The 21,688-nt window shown below is 36.0% G+C and overlaps 1 protein-coding gene across 3 annotated transcripts; it reads left to right on the top strand.

The window, feature by feature from the left end:
* The first annotated feature begins 5,411 nt into the window (after window positions 1-5,411).
* On the top strand, window positions 5,412-21,187 carry LOC117435744 (sorting nexin-16-like). Of its 3 annotated transcripts, none has more exons than XM_034059154.3 (8): window positions 5,626-6,268; window positions 7,573-8,048; window positions 10,316-10,402; window positions 14,305-14,453; window positions 16,705-16,774; window positions 17,626-17,762; window positions 19,792-19,908; window positions 20,342-21,185. In XM_034059154.3, the coding sequence occupies exons 2-8, from the start codon at window positions 7,683-7,685 to the stop codon at window positions 20,439-20,441; spliced, it is 1,026 nt and encodes a 341-aa protein (XP_033915045.3). In that variant the 5' UTR covers window positions 5,626-6,268; window positions 7,573-7,682; the 3' UTR covers window positions 20,442-21,185. The 3 variants fall into 3 exon arrangements, with proteins under 3 accessions (XP_033915046.3, XP_033915045.3, XP_033915044.3); XM_034059153.3 differs by having other exon boundaries at window positions 5,627-6,085; XM_034059155.3 differs by lacking the exon at window positions 19,792-19,908 and having other exon boundaries at window positions 5,412-6,085; window positions 20,342-21,187.
* Window positions 21,188-21,688: the final 501 nt, after the last annotated feature.

Genomic DNA, 21,688 nt, shown 5'->3' on the forward strand with positions numbered 1-21,688 from the left:
TACTGCCACCTTGTGGTTGTGTTGGGTTAGTTGCATTTGAGACCTTTTCAACTTGTTTCTGCACCAGTTTATTGCAACCCGAAGGGTTTTTAGATACAATGCACTAAACTATTGGGAAGGCACAGCTGATAAAAATGTGTTGTCATATTGTTATATTTTCCCATAAAGTCCCAAGAGTCAGTTTACAAATATTAGAACTCTGCATCTAGATTTATTCCACTTGAGCAACATGTTACCGGCTTAGTTTCATTAGCAGCATCATTTCCTCAGCACTCCTAAGTATCACTTGGCTATACAATGGGCTGGTAATACAGCTTCATAACTTATCACAGGTTGTGCTATATACTGTGGCCTCTTTTTATCCAAAGATTTGGACACGCTTAATTATATTTAATTTCAAAGCTCTTTCTTCTCCCATTGCTTCATTAAGTTATGTAATATCACATGACTGTTCATTGTTACATTTTCCATTTCACATCATAAATCACACAGTGTTATCATTACACTGCTAAGCACTTAAACCTTTTTGAAAAAGAGCACAAAATGCTACTCTGCTAGCAACTGTTAAATGGCACGGGTCAGGGATGGTGACTGCGTTCTTACAGTTGCAATCCAGGTCCATGGAAACCAAGGCTAGATGACAGTGAGGAATAAATTACCTGACGGAATTCTATCCACTTATTTTCAATTATAAAACGAATTGCTTAGCCAATCAGCTTTCGAGTAGAGCATCATTGTCCTCTAAACAGACTCTAGAATTGTGAAGCTCACTTTAAACACCAACATAAATTTCAAGCAGCAGTCTAGTCCAACTATACATGACTAGACTGAAGACATATACATGATAATTCTTCAATGACTGGCACCGCAAATTCTTCTAGACACATTTGAGATAAAAATGTGCAGCAAAGCCTGTTCTCCAGAATTGCATTGCTTTTGAAACTGTTTCTCATGAAAATTCAATAATTGCTGTGGTCTTGGATACAGAGGGACCTGCCACATTAATTCCCATTCCCCATATGGAATGGTGACATGAAAGGTCCACATGTAATCAAACCACTCTAAGTGAAGCAACAAGTCAAGCAGACAGCAACTAAAAACATATATATGCAAAACCTACTGTAGGGATCAACAAAGGCTAAACAAAGAACACTGGAGCCCAGCTGCAGTTGTGGGAATATGTGTATGTACTCAACCAGCCTGGACGATGCAGCAACAAGGAATTAATACACTGGGGTACATCTTGACCTTGCATATGTTCTGCGTCTGGAACAACATTATAACACACGGCAAGAAATGAATAGTGTTTAGCTATTGTTAGATAAACATGGAAGCAGAGCTCACAAAGTTCAGCTTGACACATGTAGGCAGGTAGGATATATAAGACAGGCACTCATTAGTGTGACTGAGACCATCTTACCTGAATCCTCTCCTGACGATAGACCATCTCCATACCCGAGCTACCTCGCTGAGAATTAGGTAAATGATCATTATCTGATTTCTGTTTAAAACTGTTTACGCTATAGATGTGTACCTTTTGAATATTGAAATCAATACATGGAAACTTACTAGCATAGGCATTGGTATTGTGTGGACTAATTTGCAGACAACTAATTCAATTTGTTTTTTTTACTCTACCGTACTCCTTTTCAGACCTCTGAGATGCAGCCCATTGTTACAAAATGGGTGCTACTGTGCATATCAAATACAGTTTTTTTTAAACAATACATTATATGAAAATTGTATTTAAATGATAATGCACTTTCATTAGCTACAACCTTTGTATTGATCACAAGGCACTTAAATGTAAATGTAATGTAAATAAATAGGCAACCTCCATTACTGTTACCAAAGTTTGTATTTAACTGCCTTATTAGAATGGACTGATTTTTAACTTTGTGTTAAAGCGCCTTGCTATATAAATGTGAATGAATAAATAAATAAATGACTACGTTGCCTCTTTCACCCGCTGTTACCAGCCTGGGAGGTCTCCATCTAGCCTTGTTGGGTGCCTGACCCTTAGTGGTCACTAAAGCTCGATATGATCACATAGCCAAGGCAACTTTCCTCCCTGACCCCACAGGCATATGTAACGTTCCCAGCCCTGCAGGTGTCCGCTCTGAGCTCACTGGGCACCTGTCCAGTAGGGTTCGCTGTAGCACAATGCAGAAAAACAGTCCCTGCCAGTTTTGCCTCCCTAACCCACGGGAGCACCAGAGCCAATACGATGCTCCCTTTGCAATCCCCAGTGAAGACCAGTGACTCTGCACAGCAAGGACGCGAACCTGCGCTGTATGACTCAACCAGCACACCATACTGTGGCACTTATACCAGGTGAGCCACTCGCGGACCCCCGAATATGCATTTTTGAACATAGCAAACATGTATTTTCATTTGAAAAATATCACAAGCAAACAATTAAATTGTACACACCCCTTAATTAACCAATCAGCCGTTTCTCCTTATTACAGTGATCCTCTGCAACCAGTGAGATGCTTTCACTTAGAAGACAGGAGGGGATAATGACCAAGGAAAGGAAACAGGAATTTGTAGGGCAGTATTGATTTTTACCTCTAGCAGCTATCTTGACAGTTACAGTGAAAACCTCTCAATGTGATCTGGTTTGTACACCTTTGTTTTGATCACACAAAGTGCTTTATTCATTCAACAAAGCAGCAGGTTTTGTTTTTGCTGAACAGCAAATGGAATGCAATTTATAATTACAATATGAGTAATTCAGTGAGCTAGCTATTTTATTAGGCAGTTTCCACTGTACCAAGATTGCTTCCAAACATAATTAATTTATTTCAATTGAATTTACCTTTATTTACCTTAAGAACATAAAAACATAAGAACGTTTACAAACGAGAGGAGGCCATTCAGCCCATCTTGCTCGTTTGGTTGTTAGTAGCTTATTGATCCCAGAATCTCATCAAGCAGATTCTTGAAGGATCCCAGGGTGTCAGCTTCAACAACATTACTGGGGAGTTGGTTCCAGACCCTCACAATTCTCTGTGTAAAAAAGTGCCTCCTATTTTCTGTTCTGAATGCCCCTTTATCTAATCTCCATTTGTGACCCCTGGTCCTTGTTTCTTTTTTTCAGGTCAAAAAAGACCCCTGGGTCAACACTGTCTATACCTTTTAGGATTTTGAATGTTTGAATCAGATCGCCGCATAGTCTTCTTTGTTCAAGACTGAATAGATTCAATTCTTTTAGCCTGTCTGCATACGACATGCCTTTTAAACCCGGGATAATTCTGGTTGCTTTTCTTTGCACTCTTTCTAGAGCAGCAATATCCTTTTTGTAACAAGGTGACCAGAACTGAACACAATATTCTAGGTGAGGTCTTACTAATGCATTGTAAAGTTTTAACATTACTTCCCTTGATTTAAATTCAACACTTCTCACAATATTATTATTATTATTATTATTATTATTATTATTATTATTATTATTATTATTATTATTTATTTCTTAGCAGATGCCCTTATCCAGGACGACTTACAATTGTAAGCAAATACATTTCAAGTATCACAGTACAAGTAATAATACAATTAAGAGCAAGATAAATACAATGACTTTGGTTCAAGCAAGTACAAGTGTGACAAAATACAATTCAATAATACAGCAGATAACAGTGTCAGTGATAGTTACATCAGGATATGATTAAATACAAAATGCTACAGATTAAACACTTGGTAGATTACAGTACTCTGAAGTACAGGATTAGATGCAGTAAAATAGGGGGCAGATAAGAGCAAGTAAAGTGCATTTAAGGAAGGGTGATAAGTGTCCCAGGGGAAAAACAGAGGAGTTCTACAGGTGCTGACTGAAAAGGTGAGTCTTAAGGAGGCGCCGGAATGTGGTCAGGGACTGGGCAGTCCTGACATCTGTAGGAAGGTCATTCCACCACTGCGGAGCGAGGGTGGAGAAGGAGCGGGCTCTGGAGGCAGGGGAGCGTAGAGGAGGTAGAGCCAGTCTTCTAGTGCAGGCGGAGCGGAGAGGTATATCCGAGCATCTTGTTGGCCTTTTTTATAGCTTCCACACATTGTCTAGAAGACATTTCTGAGTCAACATAAACTCCTAGGTCTTTTTCATAGTTCCCTTATTCAATTTCATTATCTCCCATATGATATTGCATGCAATACTTTACACTTTTCTCTATTAAATGTCATTTGCCATGTGTCTGCACAGTTCTGAATGCTGTCTAGATCATTTTTGACCTTTGCTGCTGCAACAGTGTTTGCCACTCCTCCTCCTATTTTTGTGTCGTCTGCAAATTTAACAAATTTAACAAGTTTGCTTACTATACCAGAATCTAAATCATTAATATAGATTAGGAATAGCAGAGGACCTAATACTGATCCCTGTGGTACACCACTGGTTACCTCACTCCATTTTGAGGTTTCTCCTCTAATCAGTACTTTCTGTTTTCTACATGTTAACCACTCCTTAATCCATAGACATTTAACCTCCTCTTTGAATGTTCTCTTGCTGTTATAATATTGGAAAAACATTTTGGAATTGGTTTTAGCCCCCTTAGCAATATTGATTTCTATCTCTTTCTTGGCCTTTCTAACTTCCTTTTTTACTTGTGTTTGCAATTCCAAGTACTCTTTCTGTGTACTTTGTTTTTGGTTCCTTTTAAATGCTCTGAAAAGTGCCTTAAGTCAAGTCTAATAAGAATCCATCCAAAATGACTATCTGGTGAGTGACGACCACCTTTAGTTTCCTTGTTATTTGTAATTTCTAACATTTTGTAAGGATAGATTATACACACATGTTAATGAAGTTGAACTAAGGGTTTTGTTTTTTTTTACTCTGTGGTACACTCCCTAATAAACTCATGTGTTTTCATTGTAGCCTTTAACTTATTCACCACTCCCTGTCTATGGCAAGCCAAATTATAATTTAGAGATATCTCAAATGGCATTTTAAGATATTTTCAAATATTTAGAGATAACTGTAAATCATATGCAGATATCTTTAAATTAATTTGAGATATCTAAGTAAACCATTTTAAAGATATCTTAATTTAATTTTGAGATATTTCCAAATTAACAGGAAGTGATTTCGAGCTATCTTAAATTTCAATTTCAGATATCTGAAAATGATACAAAGATATCTCAAACATTTTGAGGTATCTTAAAATGATTTAAATATATCTGACAATGCATTTTAGTTATATCATTTAAAGCTCCATTAAAATATATCTTGAGCTATATATTTTGTATTTTAGATGTCTTAAAATGATTTAGAGATATATTTAAATATTTAGAGATATCTGGAAATGATTTAGAGATATCTTAAAATGCAAAGATATCTATAAATGATCATTTGGCTAGCCATACATACTGCCAGACTTGAGCTCCACTATTTCAACCACAATCCTCTGCCATTTACGTCTAAACTGTATGTCACCACAAGGTGTCACTTGCTACTCACTCACCAATCGTTATCGGTAGTGTTTGTGGATGACAGTTTATTTTCATTACAGCACAGGCACAAATGTGGCATCATATTAAATGAAAAAAAGATAACAACAGAAACTGAAAATGCCTGCAGCTACTAGTGGTGACCAGAAAGAGTAGGCAATTGGAAAACGCTCGTATTTGCTTATTTTATTAAACTGGGTGTGTTTTTTTTAGTCGTTAATCAGCCTTATATCACTTGAACCCGTATGAGCATTATAACTGCTAGTTACTTTGCATATGTTTTCACCAGAACAAGAACATGCTAAAAGGTAGAATTTAATACAGTTTCATTGGCTTATAAATCTGGAAGGTCGAGGTCAGAAAATCAGTGTGGACTAACATTTGAACTCAATTACAAAGAATAAATAGGTAATTCACAAATGCAACAAACAGCCTCCGAGGGAAAAGTAAGTTTTCGATTGGCTTCTCAGTCTACGGGTTACGACATGAACGTGGTGACGTGTTATTAATGGATTAAGAACGTCGTGTGCTGTCTGAGTGTTCCAGTATACCGTAAAAGATGACAGAGCGTTAAATAAGTTCCACATAAAAACTGGGAGATGTTCTAATGAAAGCAAAAGAACAGAAATAGAAAATAAAGAATGTAGCCGTGAGTATGAAACAGTATTGTCACCGTGTAGTGCAAATGAGGGTTCTACAAGCAGGATTAAATAAAGCACATGATCTTGTTTATGTAGTGTGGAACAGGAAGCAAACAACATGCTGGACTTGTTTTGAAATGAGTTAACTTGGTTTTCTGAAAGAAGTTCTGACAATATTCAGCGGGCGTAACGTAAGTTCTGTCTAAAACAAAATGTAAAACAACTCAGGAAGTACAGCCTGGTGTACGACATCACTCATTCTACCGTACTTCAGTTGTGTGTGTGTGTGTGTATATATATATATATATATATATATATATATATATATATATACACGTAAGTAAAACAGTTGTACCGTAATCGCCACAAAAGAATACTACAGTAATATTACTAATTGTGTTGTTAAAACTTTATTATCATGTTGTGTTTGATTTTCAACAACAGAAACATGTGTTCACATGTGTGCCCCTTGACGAATGTAAATGGGTTGTAAATATCCATCTGTTCAAGTGTAAGAAAAAAAAGAAACTTGATATCGATGTTTTCATCTTAATTTATCCGTGCCTATTTGTATATTTTATAATATGTTATATATATATGCTCCGATGAAGGCCACAACAGCTGATCAGTCACATGCTCTTGTTTTGTTCATAACATAACCTGCTTTATAGTCTGAATTTGTACTGCACGTTTTAATCTTAATTTAAGACGTTCTATTGTCAGAACTGGCATATAAAAACCGTGTCGGTAAAACTATGAAAGTGAGCGCCATTGTGTGATGGCAGTTAACTGTAGATATGAGCAGAGCTACAGCAATGTCATGTGTACTCCTCGGGTCTGTTGATCAGAGAACTTGCTTGCATCATTAGGCGTTTTTGTCAGGGTACTTTTATTTATTGCCCTTTGCCCAAAGACACTCAAAGGCAACTGGTAGCCTAGAATCTAAAAGCAAATCATTTAGGGCAGTTGTAATGTTCCCATACAGATATTATGTTTTGGTTTAGGAGTTATCTGTTTTGAGGATCAGGTATCAGTGTTACTGTAGCGTCCTTGGTGTGAGGGTGAGTTGATTTTTAGTTTACAGCATAATTTCTTTATTTTTATGTCAATGAGCCAGGGTTTATGGTTTCAAAAACATGATGGTTAATTTGAGGCTGACTTTCCATATAGACTAAATCCTGTATTACAGTCTATCTGACTAACTGTCAAAGTGTCAGATGTGGAAAACCTATGAGGTTCTGTCTCTTTAAATTCTGTAATTGGATCAAACTAATTAATTTTGTTTAGTTGTGTTAGACATGTTGGCAACTTTTCTTTTATTTAGTCCAATACATTAAATTAGACATATATATATATATATATATATATATATATATATATATATATATATATATATATATAATATGTATGGCAAACATACAATCTTGCAACCAGCGTTCTTGCACTTATGCAAGCTGGCATTTTTAATCCATATTTCTTTCTTTCTTCCTTTTAGCATTCTCAAACTCATATGGAACAAGTCTCTGCTGCTAGTTACTTTGCATTATTTCTTCCCTTTATGACTGGTTCAGAAATACTGTGCATGCAAAGTGTTTTCTGAAGGAGATGGCTACGCCATTTGTCCCTGTTCCAGTTCCCTTGGATAGTGCCTCCTCAGGTATAGCCAGAAGCAGAAGCCAAAGAAGTTCCTCATTTGGTAGCATCTCCACCAGCTCCAGTTCATCCAAGAGCCAGGCTGAAGACTGTGTTACAGGCAGCAATAAAAAGAGTAGCACTTCTGAGCAGCCTAATTCTACTCCACCACAATGTAAAAGTCCAGTCATCAGGACTAAACTTAATGGTGCAGACTCTTCAATTGAATACTCAAACTCTCCCGGTGAACAAACCTCAGAATCAACCAGCTGGGAGGATAGACCCTCTACGCCAACTGTGCTGGGCTATGAGGTGATGGAGGAAAGAGCCAAGTTTACAGTAAGTGCCCTCTCCCCACCTACACACCTTCAGATTGTAAGAGAGGCAAGTTGGTTATACAGCTGTTGGTTAGTCTGATTTAAATGACAATTGTCAGAACAGAAGAAACAACATCAGCATGTTGATGTGGATAATTTGTGAAATGTGTTCAATATCATTCACTGTCTAATTTTTTATTCTAGGATGTGTGAATACAAAAATTAGGCTCGATTATATTGAAAAATATGTTGCAGGATGCAGCAAACATAATATGCTTGTTGCAAGCAGCTAGAAGGAGCGTTTTGATAATACTGGCTTAAGATCAGAGTTACAGAGAACAGGTGTGAGAATAATTGTAAAACACTTGGGTGCATACAGTAAGTTGAAAAAACATTGCAAATCTGGTTCATATAGCAACAATCACCAACTGTGTCAATTTTAGAAAGAAAACCCTTCCATCAAACCAGTGATTCAATTGGCTTCAAAACTATGACTTCAAAAAGATCTGGAGTGCAATGGCATTGTAATGAAAAAACATCTGAATGTTGGTCAAAAGAGCAAGTAGTTAATAATATCATTTCCCGTTCTTTTTTATGAAGTTTGCAATCAATCTAAGTGGTTGTAGTTTCTGTTGCTCCACTATTTATTTTTTCTAAATGCCCTTTTACCTCGATTGGAGTTTGATGGAGTACCAGGACTGAACAGCTTTCATTTTAGGAGATAACCAATAAGCAGTAACCAAGGAAGTAAAGATCACACATCTATCTAAAAACCTCACTATTTTTTTATTGTTTTATCAACAAACACGCAGAAAGGTCAAAGTTCACATGCATACGACATGCGAATATCAGTACTGAGATCACATGCATGACGATGAAATCTATTGCAGTTTTTATTTGCCAATTACAAATGTTGTTTTTGTTATCATTCTTACTTCCTTTGATGTAAAAATCTGTATTCAAGAATGTAACTTGATTTTCCCCATTACTGATTAGGCCAAATATTGCAAATAAAAACATCTGTTTTAGCAGTTGCTACTGCCTACAGTACTGTCACTGTAATGACTGCAGTGCGGTCAAGCACTGGAGTTATAAACTAGAAAGTGTAACTAATCTATGTAGGTCAGAAAATTCACAAACTTGTAAGTAAGACCTCCCAGTCTACTGTGCATTTGTTAAAACTTGCATAATAGTAAGATATGGTTTATGGCTGTGCTATTTTCATTTCTAATGGAGATTTGAAATCAAATCCATTCTTCAGGAGTGTCATCTTACCCTTTCATAAGCCTCTAAAGTACCTTCAAAGAATATGCTGTGCAATTTAAAACGATTGTAAGAAGCTTTTTTCAATGTGCTAAAAAAAACTGCTCATAGACTAATCTAATTGCAGTAGATCATTTTTTGTTGATGCTACAGTATCAGACTTCTCAGTTGAAGACTTCTCTTGCATTTAAAGTTGGTGGCTTGGTGGATAGCTAATCCATTGGTTATTTATATGCATCGTAGGAAAACCTGTGAGTGTTTATACACCATTTAATTAAATTCTGTATTTTAACATCACTGCTGTGTGACAGACATTATAAGTACAATTACACTGAAGTTGTGTGACAATGACAATTCAGTGTTACTGTCCATGTGCTGTCAGCAAAAATATTTTTAGGCAAAAGTTGATCAGATGATAATAGAGGGATTGAATATGTGTGGAGAGTTTTGATCTGGTGTTGCATCAGTAACTGTGGAATTGCCCTCTCTAGAAAAATCCCCTCATCTTGCCCTGGGGCAACAAGCTTACATTTTCATGGGTTGCATTCTCCACTATATAAACTCCATGACACATTTAACATAGCAGATACAATAAACAAACTATACATTTCTGAATCATAAAAAAAAGAATCCAATTATCTGAGTATCACATAGGTACATATCGTAGAATAGAAAATAATTGCACTCAGTTCCATTTTCTACATCAAGGTCAAAGCACAAAACACCCACTGTACATCTAAGGTTTGTATCGGAAAACATTTATAATCCTATTTTAAAAGTACTATCTGTGGATGTTAATTTAAACTCTTGTGGTAAGTCCTGTATATGAGGACAACGCAATTCAAGATTAGAGTGCAACTGAAAAGCCATATCATCTTGTCTTGTGTGAGATGAAAAGCTGAGCAAGGTTGGGCCTGGTTAGTACTTGGCTAGGTTATCTCGAAGGAAAACCAGGTCCTAGTGAAAGATCTTAAAAGCTAGGTGGATGAATTATAAAATATATTTATTTTTCTTACATTTGTTTAGGTTTACAAGGTCCTGGTAAGGAAAAGTCCAGAGGAGAGTTGGGTGGTATTTCGAAGATACACAGATTTCTCACGGCTGAATGATAAGGTTTGTACTTGAGACCTCTTACTGTATGAGCAGTCTTGGGCTTTCTCCACACAGCGGTTACATTACACAGCAACACAAATATGAAGAATTGCACTCTAACTAATTAGGCTACAGTATTTATGGTGGGCTTTATGTTAGACAGGGTCTGTTTTATTAGAATTACATATATACACCCACCCCTTGTTGTATCGGCCCTCGCTATACTGCGGACTCAGATATATCGCGGTCCTGGAGTTGGCTTCCCGTTTTTACAGTCTAACTGCGTATGCCTTAGCTGCAATATACATAGACAGTTTCACTTAGAATTACTGTTCATTTTATTTCGTACTGCACGTCACAAACAAAAATAAACAAAACAATTAAAACAAAGCATTAATATACTGTTATCATATACACACGTATTATTATTATTATTATTATTATTTATTTCTTAGCTGACGCCCTTATCCAGGGCGACTTACAATTGTTACAAGATATCACATTATTTTTACGTACAATTACCCATTTATACAGTTGGGTTTTTACTGGAGCAATCTAAGTAAAGTACCTTGCTCAAGGGTACAGCAGCAGTGTTCCCACCGGGGATTGAACCCACGACCCTCCGGTCAAGAGTCCAGAGCCCTAACCACTACTCCACACTGCTGCCCCTATTGCACAATAACACAAAGCAAATTAAATATCTACTTGCTGAGCGTTTTTTGTTTTAGCTAACGAGGTGTTCACGAGTGGCAGCAATGCACTAGCAAAAGTCACAGTGCAGTGACGTCAGCTCCCTAGCAACAAGCCTCTTATGTTGGGAATGGATTCTTTCAATGCAGCGGGTTTGTGCATTTGAGAAAGGAGAGGAAGATTCATGAAATTAATTGGAGACTTAAGTTGATGAGAAGCAATTACTTTCTGCAGTACGAATTAAAACAGTGTGCTGCTTTTTATATGAAAAATGAGAAAAAGCGGGTTGCGTAGAGGATTTATATTGGACCCCAACACCCGCGATATATCGAGTGGGTGGTGTAATTTATTCCAAATGTTGTGATGCTCATTTCATTTTAGAACCACACTTGCAAGATTTGGGTTTACTTACTGCAAAACAAGTACCGTTGAATTTAAGGGATGAGTGCAACTTTAAATATGGTTTTAAATGTGGCACATGAGAACATAGTAAAGTGGTTAATAAAATAAAATAAATCAGCTTTGGAATGTGCCATGTACAGCTTCATTATGAATTGTTTAGCTCTGTTCTCTGATGTCCAAAAGATAATGAATAACATCTGCTTCCTTAAACGTAGCAGCAGAACATGGTTCTGAATACATTGTGAGTGTGTTTCATTGAGTTGGTCTTTGCTTCAGTAATGATGTTAAGCAGAATGAACTGTCCTTTGTTTTGCGCTGTTCCTACCAGTCTAACTAACAAGATGTGATGTATCTGAAGATAGTAATTATGCAGATTAAATATTCACTAGAATTGCAAATGAGCTGGCAGTATTCCAAGAAGTCTTGTAAAAGTGTATTTATTAAACTTTATTATGTACTGACACAAACTTTCACTGTGCTGTCTTTCCCATGGGAAAGGGTATTGTTCCATTGAATTAAAACAAAAAAAATGTAATTAATTTTATTCATTAAGGATACCCACTGTGGTCTTACGATGTTTCACAACCGTATTATTGAAAGGAGCAGTGTGCTTTATTTATGTGACCCAAGCTGGCAATTAATTTGTGTAACAAAGCAGAAATATACATGTTTGATTACAGAATGAGTCATTCATGCATAATAATTGAGACACGCCTAAATCTTAAAATCTTACTTATTGTCCAGCAGTCTTAACATACAAGTCTAAAATAACCAAATGCAATTAGTCATTTATGTAGGTTTAACATAAGCCCCTATTGTAATACTCCTATTAAAGTACATAGAGCCATCAAAATAATTCCAGTAAGTCTTATGTACTGGCATCACTTTGTAGTGATGCCAGTACAAATGATGGCATCACATTTTCTACTGTAAAAGCTGCCCTGATATGATAAATGTGTATTGGTTTTTAGTGCTATTTTTTTTTTTTTTTAAGTAATAATCAACAAAATGTGCTGTTAAATAATTTCTATTTAATGATCCTTGGCCAGCTTTCCTTTGCTCCAGTTTAGCTTCAACTTGTCTTTGTTTAGTTGTAATGTAGTTTGATTTACTGGAGCATAAACACATGTAGAATATTGAGGTTGCTATTTGATGTGCTATTTGATATTTGCATAAGTATTCATCCCCCTTGGACTTTTCCACATTTTGTAGTGTTACAACCTGGAATTAAAATGGATTTAATTAGGATTTTTTGTCACTGATCTACACAAAATAGTCCATAATGTCGAAGTGGGAAAAAAAAATCTACATATTTTTCAAAATTATTTACAAATAAAAAACTGAAAAGTCTTGATTGCATAAGTATTCACCCCCTTTGCTGTGACACCCCTAAATAAGCTCTGGTGCAACCAATTGCCTTCAGCAGTCACATAATTAGTTGAATGGAGTCCACCTGTGTGCAATTAAAGTGTCACATGATCTCAGATTAAATACACCTGTTTCTGGAAGGCCCCAGAGTTTGTTAGAGAGCATATCTAAACAAACAGCATCATGAAGACAAAGGAGCTATCAAAACAAGTCCGGGATAAAGTTCTGGAGAAGCACCAATCAGGGTTGGGTTATAAAAAAATATCCCAAACTTTGAACATCCCACAGAGCACCGTTAAATCCATTATTAAAAAATGGAAAGAATATGGCACAACCGCGACTCTGCCTAGAGAAGGCCGTCCACCAAAACTCAGTGACCAGGTAAGGAGGGCATTAGTCAGAGAAGCAATCAATAGGCCAATGGTAACTCTGAAGGATCTGGAGAGATCCACAGCTGAGATGGGAGAAACCGTCCATGGGACAAATATAACCCGGACGCTCCACAAAGCTGGGCTTTATGGAAGAGTGGCGAGAAGAAAAAACCCATATCAAATCCCGTTTGCATTCTGCCAAAAGGCATGTGGGGGAGACAGCAAACATGTGGAAAAAGGTTCTCTGGTCTGATGAGACAAAATTGAACTTTTGGCCTTAGCGCAAAACGCTATGTGTGGCGCAAAGCCAACACTGCTCATCACCCTGAAAACACCATCCCCACGGTGAAGCATGGTGGTGGCAGCATCATGTTATGGGGATGCTTTTCATCGGCAGGGACTGGGAAACTGGTCAGGATTGAGGGCAAGATGGATGGAGCCAAATACAGGGAAATTCTAGAGGAAAACCTGTTTCAGTCTGCAAGAGACCTGGGACTGGGGCGTAGGTTCACCTTCTAGCAGGACAATGACCCTAAACATACAGCCAAAGCTACACTGGGGTGGTTTAAAAACAAGAACCTGAGTGTCTTAGAATGGCCCAGTCAAAGCCCAGACCTCAATCCAATTGACAGTCTGTGGTAAGACTTGAAAATTGCTGTTCACCAACGGTCCCCATCCAACTTGACAGAGCTTGAGCAATTTTGCCAAGAAGAAAAAATGTATTTTTTTTGTTTAATTAACTTTTGTGTCCCAATAAAAAATATTTTGCACCTTCAGAGTGTTAAGTATGTTGTGTAAATCAAATGGTAAAAATCTCAATTAAATCCATTTTAATTCCAGGTTGTAACACCTCAAAATGTGGAAAAGTCCAAGGCGGGGGTGAATACTTATGCAAGGCACTGTATTTTATAATGTTGTGTACCGGTCAGTCTAATGTGGTACTGTAGCTTTAATTAGAAGAGCAGCCTTTGTAGATCCTTTGTCTTTAATTGTTACTTAATACATGCTTAAACATAATGCATAAACATACTGAGGTTAAACAAGGCAGGTATTAAGTGATGATTTACTTGGGCCTTAATTATTGTTTTTCAGTTGAAGGAGATGTTTCCAGGTTTCCGTCTCGCTCTTCCTCCAAAGCGCTGGTTCAAGGACAATTACAACTCAGACTTCCTGGAAGACAGACAACTGGGACTGCAGGCATTCCTACAGAATCTGGTAGCTCACAAAGACATTGCTAACTGGTACGTAATATAACAGAAATATAGCAAGCATACAAGGCAAGATTTATGCCAGCAGTGTGGAGTAGTGCTTAGGGCTCTGGACTCTTGACCGGAGGTCGTGGGTTCAATCCCAGGTGGGGGACATGGCTGCTGTACCCTTGAGCAAGGTACTTTATCTAGATTGCTCCAGTAAAAACCCAACTGTATAAGTGGGTAATTGTATGTAAAAATAATGTGATATCTTGTAACAATTGTAAGTCGCCCTGGATAAGGGTGTCTGCTAAGAAATAAATAATAATAATAATAATAATAATAATTTATCAAAGTCTTTCCACCAAAACACCAAAAATAAATTCTTCGAGCAACTTTTAAACTTGCATATGGTATGTATGGTCATTATGGTAATGTGTTATATAATATATTTTTGTCTTACAAAAAATGCTGCAAATTACATTTAGGTATAAAGACCTTTTATATGTGTGTCAAAGCTTTAAATACAGACTGAAGGGAAGATGAATGAAAATAAACTGTTGGTTAATACACGAATGGGGCATGGGCAGAGCTCTTTGAATAGGTAACTTTAGCAACTTCAAAACCAGGAAATAAAACTAGGCAACCTACCACCAATAGTTTGGGAATTCCAATGACTGCAGTTTACTTTTCATTCAGGTGGGGTTTTTTCCCTTTTTTTGTTTGACTAGAGCTTGGGTCTATCTTTTTAATTGTCTTTTTAAGTAACATTAACAGCTCTGCTTATGAGTAGTCCTGATGTATTTATCACGAAACAGGTGGCAGTGACATACCAAAAGTATGCTGTGGAAAAAGTTACAGTGTTTAAATATAAGTATCTGCATATGGTTTGGTGAGCATAAAGATATACTTGAACAGGGGGTAATCTCAATTTGATAATCTTTAATAACAAACAAGGTTGCGGGGAACAATTTCTGTTTAATCTACTGAACGCCTAAACTTCAGGATTAAACATGTTTAAACTTTAACATGTTGGGAATGTTTGTAACCAATCAGAAAACCATCATGAGAAGCCCTTTGTCACTTTTCCTAAATTACTTTAACATGTATTTGCACAGCATTTACTTGTGTATGGAAAACCTGTGAAGAAATATGATATGATTTAAGGATGCACCCATTGATTTTTTTGGGCCATTTCCGATTTTCGATATTCCACAAACAGGGGTTATGCATGAACAGAGAATAAACCATTAACATGAGAAAAACATTATATTTTAATATTAAATTATAGAATACAAATTCCAAACTTAAACGTAATGGGGAAACAATCTGTTTTGATTTTTTTATATGATTTTTTTTTTAAATACATGATCTTGTTCATGTTTATTTCAGTAAACAGAACAGCCCATCTTTTTATTCTTTAATTAAATGTTAATGACTAGCATTACAAAAAGAAGCATTTCTTTAAACTTTGCTTGCAAAAGTTACCAAATAACAGCTATTCTTGTTTATTTTGTTGGCCAGAACACCTGGTTTTACCAAGAGTAAGCTTTTTTTTTGTGTGTGTTCATGATCTAAGAGTAAGTAGCCAGGTTCTGGCAAATATAGCGTTATACATCCCCACGTGTTGCTATAACTGTTTAAATAATGTACCTGTAATTTTTCTTTTTAAACTGTTTGTATGGCCTGTATTGTGTAAGGTAGTGACTGTGGTCTCCTGGCAAAAACTCCCAAGTAAATGATGAGAAATGTATTGATATTTTCTTTTATTTGTTTTCACGTATCTGAACACGATTGTGGGGCACTGAAGCTTAGGGAAGATTGTTGTTTATTATTATTTTTATTATTTATTTCTTAGCAGACGCCCTTATCCAGGGCGACTTACAATTGTTACAAGATATCACATTATACATTATTTCACATTATACAGATATCACATTATTTTACATACAATCACCCATTTATACAGTTGGATTTTTACTGGAGCAATCTAGGTAAAGTACCTTGCTCAAGGGTACAGCAGCAGTGTCCCCCACACCAGGGATTGAACCCACAACCCTCCGGTCAAGAGTCCAGAGCCCTAACCACTACTCCACACTGCTGCCCTCTTGTTGTTGTCAAGAACCGGCTTGTAGTATATAGTAGCATTTATAAATGGATTCATTATCAGGGAACAGGCAACCGCTGCCTTCTGACTGTTGACAACCTCTGAATGAATCCTATATTTTGTGATGAGTCTACAGCTCATCCTTTACAGATTCTGTCACTAAAAAGCGTTTTTTTTAATTTTTTTTCCCCCCAGCCTCCATGTGCGTGAGTTTCTGTGCTTGGATGACCCCCCGGGTCCATTTGATAGCCTGGAGGAGAGTCGGGTAAATCCAATCCAGTTTTGTTGCGTGGCAATCACAAAAATGTTTCACCAAAAAATATATGTATTTGAATAAAGTGATTCCAAACATTTGCATACAGAATGTATGCAAATTTCAGAATGTATACATATTTCTGCTGAATAAGCTGAAAGAGCAAACCAGTTGACATTTACCCCAGTTTTTCTACAGTCCTTTATGCATTTAACATATTACCTTGACTAAATGATATGTTTGCACCGTCCTTGTGTAAATTGGTACATATTTTACATGTCAAAAATGAGCGTATGAGGGAGGAAGCTGCTATCTTGATACTAAAGCATATCTACTGCGATCTTGAATAGCACTAATCATTTTAAAGAATTGGTAATGATCATGGCAATAATAAATGTAATGACAGCTGAATTCTTGCTTGTTTTGTGATCAAGAGGTGCTACTGAAAAAGATGGTAATGATATCCAATAGGAAAAACGATATAATAGATGGGTTATGTATGACAACAGAATAAAATCATTATTTATTAACAGCCTTTGTTCATCACAGATCATACTTCAACCATGCGGTGCCATATTTAAAAATGCGTATTTTAATCTCACCATTTTAGCTTTGTAAGCTTGTTCCTCTTCTAACATCCTGCTTTACAGGAACTTGTCTGAAAATAGGAACTTGCCTTGATTAGTTTCAGCTTAAAGGTTTCTGGTGCAAAATTGTGTAGTGATTTTGTGACATGGACTTCTGAGTCTTTAGTAGGGGTGTTTTGTGTTTAATTAGGTAGACTTATACAGTTCTTTCAATGAAAAAGACCTGGAAAGGTGGCAGTATATTTAGGAGTTGACTAACTTATCTTTTTATTTAAGGCGTTCTGTGAAACTCTTGAAGAAACCAACTACAGACTGCAAAAAGAACTAAATGAAAAGCAGAGAGAAATTGAAAATTTGAAGACAAAAATTGAAGAAAAACAACAACGTATAGATTTTTTGGAAAATGGGATCAAGTAAATTCAATTTATATTTCTTTTTTTTCTTTCACATTTCACTGGGGTAATAAGACTCATTCTAAAGTGTCATCTGCTACCGTAAAAATGGTTGCATAGGTCACACTGGCGTAAAAGTTGCGCCCTCCTTTTTGAGACTTCAATTTCAGGAAAGCTTTTTTGTATAGAAAATACTTTTACAGTAGATTTTTTTCCCTGAACACCAATAAAAAAATAAAGATACACAGGTTTAGTTTCATAATAACCCTTGGTTGCAACATTTTATTCCATAAATAATTCTAGTGTTTTTCATTTTTAGTTAAACTCCTAGAAACTTAAGTTTTTTTCAAAATTTCTAATATTTAAAAAGTAATAATTAAGAGTATAAAATCAAGTTATACATCCCACATCGCATCTTATTTTAGCTTATCAAGTACCGAAACAAGTTCAGGAACATACCATCTTTGCTTTACTGAACATTTCTTTCCAAAACCATACTTGGACAGTAGTTCCAGTTGCATTGGCTTTTACAAATTAGTTGTATTCATATTTAAAAGTATCAAACAATGCTGCTTACATAAATAAACAAAGCAAAAAAACAATAAACTAAACCGTGCACCATCTAATAACCAGTAAACAAAACATTTTAGTGTTGCATACGGTGCAGTACAATTGCATTACATTTCCAGCTGTACAAATACATTCATTTTGTTTTGTTAATCAGAACCAGCACCATACACACACTTTATAAGTGTACCACTGTGTTGCACTGACATGTAGAACAAGTTACAGTATGTATTAGTCATTCAAAATACTCTATTCAAACAAAATGTTTTCTACATCGGGCTATAAACACTTTCCTCTATCAGCTCGTTTTTCTTTGTTTCGTCTCCAGCATTTTTGTTTTTTGTCTGACTGTCCTGCTTTATCCAGTCTCAAAGTCACCTGCATTATTATACTATTGCAGTTACAATGAACAGAAGACTTTGATAAGTTTACTCGGCTTTCTAACCAATAGTTGTTTGCTAGGGATCCCAGGGGCGGGTTCAGTCTGAATGTTGACAAATCAATGGCTTGGGAGGGTGGGAATAAGGAAATTCATAGAGACTGACAGGTATTGTGTTAAGTGAAGCAGTATAGCTGTGAAGTTTTCATATTCAGAAGATCTAATAATCTCCACATACGCATGCATCTGGGTCAAGAGGAGGTGGGTCAAGAGTCTGAAAGCTTGCTTTTTATATTCAAAATGACTAAGGGTATTGAGAGTAACAAATTCAAATTAATTAGAACAGTGGTTTTGTGTTTCTACCTAGCAACATGACCTGAGTGCCATAGATCCTGAAAAAATAAATAGTGTTGTTGACATTTAAGTTTGTGTGAGCCATAACCGTGGCTGTAGTAATCCCATTGTGGCACTGGTACAGTAGTTTAATATCAGACACACCGGCGCATACGTCACACCAGTGTATTAGTCGCCCCCCCCCCCCCTTTTAAGGGCCCCACAATAATGTCTAGAAAATCGACTTGTACAACATTCTTACGGTATATTCCATATGAACAGTGTGAATCCCTGAGACATCGCACTTGCAGTAACTTTTTACCACAAGTGTAATGAAAGTGGATATACTACTGCAGTCATAATAAATTACCAGCAGTTAATTACTTGTTTTTGGAAATAATTATCTTGCTTTTAAAATTTTTAAAAAATGTACGCCATTAGATGCCAAGATGACTTTATATAAGTCCTCTCATTTGATTCTGTACAAAAGCACATGGCTGAATCAGTTTGTTCTCGGTGTTTTGGAAGAACAATGCAGACCTCGGGAGATCTAATCTATTATGTAAGATAATAATGACACTCCTGTCTGATAATGTTCACATGTCTCAGATAAGATTCTAATTTTGAACATCTTAATACAGAAGCTTGTGTTAATCAATGTATTATTATTTATAATAATAATAATAATAATAATAATAATAATAATAATAATAATAATACTAGTCTGTTATACAGTATAACCAACCTGTGGCATGATCCATGGTTTTGTAGGGATGTTTCATTTAGCCAAGAAACCCACTGCAGACCATCAGAGCAGGGAAGCGAGTGCAGTGGAGATGTGGAGTCCTCTGCAGTGGAAGCAGAGCAAGAAGTGGGAGAGGAAAATAGGTAATGTCACCTATTCATAAAGGCATTGAACTTTATCACTTGCAGTACCATACCTTGCTGGGATATACCAAAACTAGATTTTATTAGTGTTTCACATCACTGAGGAATCACCCTGCATTTCATAAACAACTACTGTATACTGTTATCCTAAAATAACCCCTAAAACAGGTGGATTCCCAGTGCTGTAAAATTATTTCATAAAGAACTTAAAAGATTGATCTGAAGTCATCATTTCAGCAGATGGATCTTTTGTCGTAAAATGGGTTGTTCATTTTTAAATTATCTTAATTGTTTAATAAAAAAAAAAAAAAGTTTTTGGTTTTGTAATAGTTGCTTACTGCAGTGCTACACATGCTGCTGGATGTGCCTTTCAGCTGTTCAGCAATGTTACAGATCTGTGTGTGTGTGTTTAAAATTCTTATTTGATTTCCAGACCTGGAATACACGCAGCCTGCTGGTGTGGACTTGCATCAGGAAACTCTCCTCCTGTGATTGAAGTTGCTCAAGCTGCAGAACCTTTTGAAGAACATTGATTAGGTTTTTCTAAAGCTGTGTTTTGAATATTTAGTTTTTACTTACAGTGCTGCTCAAGACTTATTACTAGATTATGCAGAAAAAAACTGTCAGCAAACAAGTTCGCTGATTTGATTACCAAAGCCAGCCAAGGTAAACATGAAAGTGTGTACCTCTGTTATTGGGTTAAAATAACCAGTTTACTGTAGCAGCCTCCATACTCCTAAAAATCTACAAAATGACATATGTTGTGACTGCATTATTTGCTTTTGTGCAGCTTTTGATATACATACCTGTGTAACATTTGTAATATATATATATATATATATATATATATATATATATATATTGCTATAGATGTTCACTATTTTCAGACAGAAACTCTTTGTCATTGTGTTATTCTTTTGGACATGGTGTATTGATGGTTACTCACTGTCATGCAGCTGCACGGCTTGCACTATGCAATCAAAAATCAATCACCATTTTGGTTTTGTTTTAACCTCAGAATGAACCTGGGAGGGGGGGGTGAATAGGCATGACTTAAACAAATACCTGTGCTACATTCAGGGCTTGAAGTTTGTTGTGATTAGAAAAGTGATGTAAAGATAATGTGCAAGTAGGCATTGGAAACTGCATTTTTACATTGCCATGGATATTTATTATGATCATAGATTGCATTTATTAATAAAAGATTTTCTCTCTCTCTCTCTCTCTCTCTCTCTCTCTCTCTCTCTCTCTCTCTCTCTCTCTCTCTCTCTCTCTCTCTCTCTCTCTCTCTCTCTCTCTCTCTCTCTCTCTCTCTCTCTCTCTCTCTCTCTCTCTCTCTCTCTCTCTCTATATATATATATATATATATATATATATATATATATATATATATATATATATATATATATATATATATATATATATATATATATATATATATATATATATATATATATATATATATATAATTATACACACACTACTATATATATGGGTGATATTATTCTCTGAGTCAAATAGAAACCTAAACCTAATGTAATGGTATAATTCCATACATGGGATTGTAAAAAATGTGTAGAAATTTAGTAATATATATATTACTATGTTAAAGTGTATTACCCAATATTGTGTTTCATCATTCTACATATTTTTAAAATGATATGTGTATAGTGAAAAATCCACTTAAAAAAAAAACCCTTTTGATTCTTTTTCAATTTCACTGTCTTTGTTTAGGTGAACACTTTAGTTAGTGTGCAGGTAACAGCTCTGGGAAGAATAC

The sequence above is a fragment of the Acipenser ruthenus genome, chromosome 3 (assembly GCF_902713425.1).
Source record: "Acipenser ruthenus chromosome 3, fAciRut3.2 maternal haplotype, whole genome shotgun sequence".
NCBI lineage: Eukaryota > Metazoa > Chordata > Actinopteri > Acipenseriformes > Acipenseridae > Acipenser > Acipenser ruthenus.